The sequence below is a fragment of the Drosophila sechellia genome, chromosome X, assembly GCF_004382195.2.
Source record: "Drosophila sechellia strain sech25 chromosome X, ASM438219v1, whole genome shotgun sequence".
In the NCBI taxonomy this organism is placed as follows: domain Eukaryota; kingdom Metazoa; phylum Arthropoda; class Insecta; order Diptera; family Drosophilidae; genus Drosophila; species Drosophila sechellia.
In genome coordinates, this window is record NC_045954.1 from 21,000,818 (window position 1) to 21,005,019 (window position 4,202).

Below are 4,202 nucleotides of genomic sequence, written 5' to 3' on the forward strand. Positions count from 1 at the left end.
TCCATTTCCCACATTATATCCATCAATCCCAGCCCAAGTATAGGCTTCTCTTTAAGGGAAGGGGAGTGACGTATTTGGGTGGTCCAAACCAGCCACTTCTATTATTTCAAAGAAATCAGTAATGCACTCTAGTAATTTTCCATAATGTATCCCAGCTGCGCAGCATTCGTTTATCTTTGGCAGCGCAGCCGTTCTTGTAAACATCCTAAAGCCTGACCTAAGCAGATTTGACTGCCCTCTTTCAACGCTACCTAATCTTAAGAACCCAAGAGCGAGGCTCTCCCTAAATACAAATATTGTTCAAATACTGAGGCTTCTCCTCAATCCAATTTGCATTTGATTTTTAGTCTTAAGCTGAGATCCAAAGAATAAAGTCGTGAAACTATTTCTCCTAAAAACTATTTTTTATTTCTTGGCGTTGTCCTTAGTCAACTGACGGGACATTAGTTCGACTCAAAAATAAAACAACAATTTTACTATATATATTACTCCTTTCCGGAGTTACCAACTAAAAAAGAGATAATGCTATAGTCGAGTTTCCCCGACTATCAGATACCCAGATAGAAATTTACAAAACTAAAAAATGTGAAAAAATATAAACACGTTTTCCAAAAGGGTGGGTGTGGCAGTTTTGGGCGGTTTGTGGGCGTTCGAGTGTGCGTGGCAACATGGGTCAACAAACTTGCGCTGCGTCATTTTCTCCAGAATCTGAATGCTGAATCTCAACCTTCTAGCATTTATATTGTTCCTGAGATCTCGACGTTCATACGGACAGACGGACATGGCAAAATCCACTCGGCTATTAATCCTGATCAAGAATATATATATATATATATGCAACGCCCACAATTTTTGGTAATATTAAAGATATGAACTTGTGTAACCCAATACAAAAACACAAAATAAATATTTGTCTCCACCTTGAAGATATTTATTTTCGCCACAATAAGGTATTCAGACTATAGTGCAATTCATGTCCGTTATGCATTTACTTATTATATTTTTGGATTGCCGTTCAATCACTTGCTCTCTATCTATTCCTCCTCAGATACATCATCATCTTCAGTTTAAGTATTAAGCTTAGCCTCCTTCATAGCTTCAATTTCAGCCACAGCCGTAGGGTTAGCTCCGTCCATAACTTCAACATCCATCTCAGGGTCAGCCTCGGCCAGAAGTTCAATCCCAACCTCGGGGCCCTAGCCAAAACTTCAGCCTCAGCCGTAGGGTCATTATCAGCCATCATTTCAACCTCGGCCATAGGGTCAATGTCAACCTCAGCCATATCATCATCCTCAGTATTATTGTTAAGGTCAGCCTCCTCCATAACTTCAATCTCAGCTTCAGCCATAGGGCCAGCCTCGGCCAAAACTTCAACCTCTGCCAGAGGTTCGTCCATAACTTCAACCTCCATATTGGGGTCAGCCTCGGCTAAAACTTCAAACTCCGTATTAGGGTCAGCCTCTGCTGTAACTTGAACCTCAGCCTTAGCCGTATACTCACCATCAACGGTAACTTCAGCCATAGTCGGAGCTATTTCTCCAAGAGCAGCCTCAACCTGAACAGAGTTGTTACGTTGTGGTGCTGGCGCATTCCGAACGCGAACCCGGTTATTTCTGGGATTTAATATCGCCGGTGGGGAGTATGGAACGATACGATTGCGTAATTTCTTGAAAATGATCTTATTGTTCATCTTTCTGATAAATGCTTAAAACACAAGAACACTTGAAAGAACACTTATTTTCGAAGTCGACTCAAAATAGAAACTGGTTCGATGAAGCCCTTTGCATTGATTTCATCGCCTTCTATCGTTTCGATAGTAATGTTTATAGTTTCATTAAGTTTCTTTCCCTAGCGTTTCAGAATGTTGGTATGTATTTGAGATATATAAAGGTCCCTGATTATATAAAGGTCCTTCTGTTAGGAAAACGTTCCGATGTTACTTCAAACACAACAAACAAGTGCCAGTGTTTGTTCTTAAATTAAAGTTATGAGAGGTTTACACATACAAAGTCCTCAGACTGATGGTGGGAAAGTCTTTTCAGGCTAATGCATTTAATTATACCACGTACATTACTTTCCCCCAAATAAAGTTGTTTCTAGCGCCTCAGCTCATATTTGAGCCCATCGATCACCCAAAGACACTAGAATAACAAGATGCGTAACGCCATAAGATATTTTTGCACACGATTATTTAGGGCCAGCCCAAGAGCTTGTTCCAGACTCTTTAGAATTTTTGTTCAAGAACCAGATAGCGGATAGCTCTACAGCCAGCTCTCTTCTACGCATACAGTGACAGCCGACAACTGTATGTGTACACACGTATGCTCATGAATTGAAAATTTTACAAAATATGCCCTTCACTTTAGTTCTTGGACTTTAAATCTATATTATTAACGTTATTATTATTTAAATAAAGCTTAGAAATAGTAATAGCCGAATCTATGTACATCACAAAATAAATTTCGAAAATGGCTTTATATTAGAATACTTGTCGTTAGGGTATTCAGCTTGCGACGTGAGAAAAATTAATAAGGCAGTGATTGTTGAGTGCTTGTGTCCGCACTTCGTACCTACAGATATGACTTTTGCAATAAACAGTTTTAATATTTTTATTTATTTTATTAATTTTTATTTTCTACAACGTATTATTATTTTTTATGACTTATTATTATGGAATATTATTATTTTTATTATTTATTTTAATAAATAATTAATTTTTTTTTTAAATTAATTTCATAAAAAATAATTATTATTTTTATGAAATATTTATTTCTCAATGTAATGTCTTCTTTTTGGAAAATTTATGTTTATTTAGTATACTTATTAAGTCATTTGACTTAATATGTAGTATGTAAATGAACCATTTTTATTATTTAAAATGCGCATTATATTCAGATTTTTTATATCTGTATTAATTATTATTTTAGTTCATCATATTGCTACGAAATTGGCCACAACTCCAATATGTAAATTCGTTTCTTCGATCAGAATTGATTTCGGCCCGAAAATCGTCTTCTAGCACAACACGCAGACATATACGCGTTCTCGTCTCTTGTTTTTACTCACACAAGCAAGCAAATTCTATTTTTACATTTCTTACGCTCTCAGCGTAAGCGAGCGGAAAGAGAGCACATTTGGCATTCACCAAAAAAGTGGCTGCATAGTGCCAAACCAATGTATGGCCGTTACGCATTTGTTATTCTAGTGTCTTTGGTTTGACCTTGTCAGTCGATTGGAAAGATGCAGACCTTGACCTTGACCTTGATAATTGTTACAAAAATTAATCGCCAATCGATAAAATCTTATTATTAATAATAATAAGATATCCTTTGCTCTCCATTCTTGAAAGGAAGATGGAGCGGCGATTCATTTCATTTTTAGTGGACATTACATTACATCGTTTATTTGTTATCGAAAAACAAAAAATCATTCCCACTTTATCGTAATTTTTAAACAATGCTTTAGGCACCAAATGTTCTTGGCATATTCGTTTATATTGCCAAGATACATATATGTATATATTTCAATTTAAAAATCAGAACATGTTTCAACAATGTGAGCATGACAGGGTGTTGCGTTCTGTGGGTGTGTCAATGAATTGAAACATACTTTCACTGCGTATGCGTCATGCTTAATTCCAGTTATTTATATTTTGTATATTCTTGCGACTGTACGAAATACTAATGGTGGTGAATAACTCTACAGGTGAATCCCCAAAAAAGAATTCTGCAGGCAAAAGCCACTTAGAATTGGAGGAGAATACAGAGAAGACACCTAAAGGACAATGCCTCAACCTGTGGCACAGAAACAATAACGGTAACGGACTGTAAAACGATTCATGATAAATCTATTAGCTCATCTAGGGTCGCATTGTTCTTGGGTGTGCGAAAGAGAGGGGTTGTGGCAGGCAGGAAAGGGACAGCAACAATTGACGGCTGAAGACACAATTAGAGAACGGTGGGAAAGTGAGGGAATTCTCGTCACTTGCTTGTTCGTTCGGTTGCATTCGAATGTGGGTTTGTTTGTGCTTGTGGACGGCTGAGGCTGTGGTAACTTTTTAATTTAATCAAGACGAAGCGAGCGCAAAGAGAGAAGAACCTTCGAAAGGATAAACGCAGACAGAGCAAAAGAAATGGACTGTTCAGCAGTGCACTCAGAGAAATCATTGATTTGTAATATTAACAACATAGATCGATATATGA

General features: G+C 37.2%; 1 protein-coding gene across 1 annotated transcript; it reads right to left on the reverse strand.

Annotated features, from left to right (window-relative positions):
* Positions 1-836: 836 nt before the first annotated feature.
* Positions 837-2,124, reverse strand: LOC6615172. The gene is made up of 2 exons (XM_032725509.1): positions 1,501-2,124; positions 837-1,434 (listed from the first exon to the last, which is right to left on the reverse strand). Exons 1-2 carry the CDS (start codon positions 1,688-1,690, stop codon positions 1,091-1,093), a joined length of 534 nt encoding a protein of 177 aa, XP_032581400.1. The 5' UTR covers positions 1,691-2,124; the 3' UTR covers positions 837-1,090.
* Positions 2,125-4,202: the final 2,078 nt, after the last annotated feature.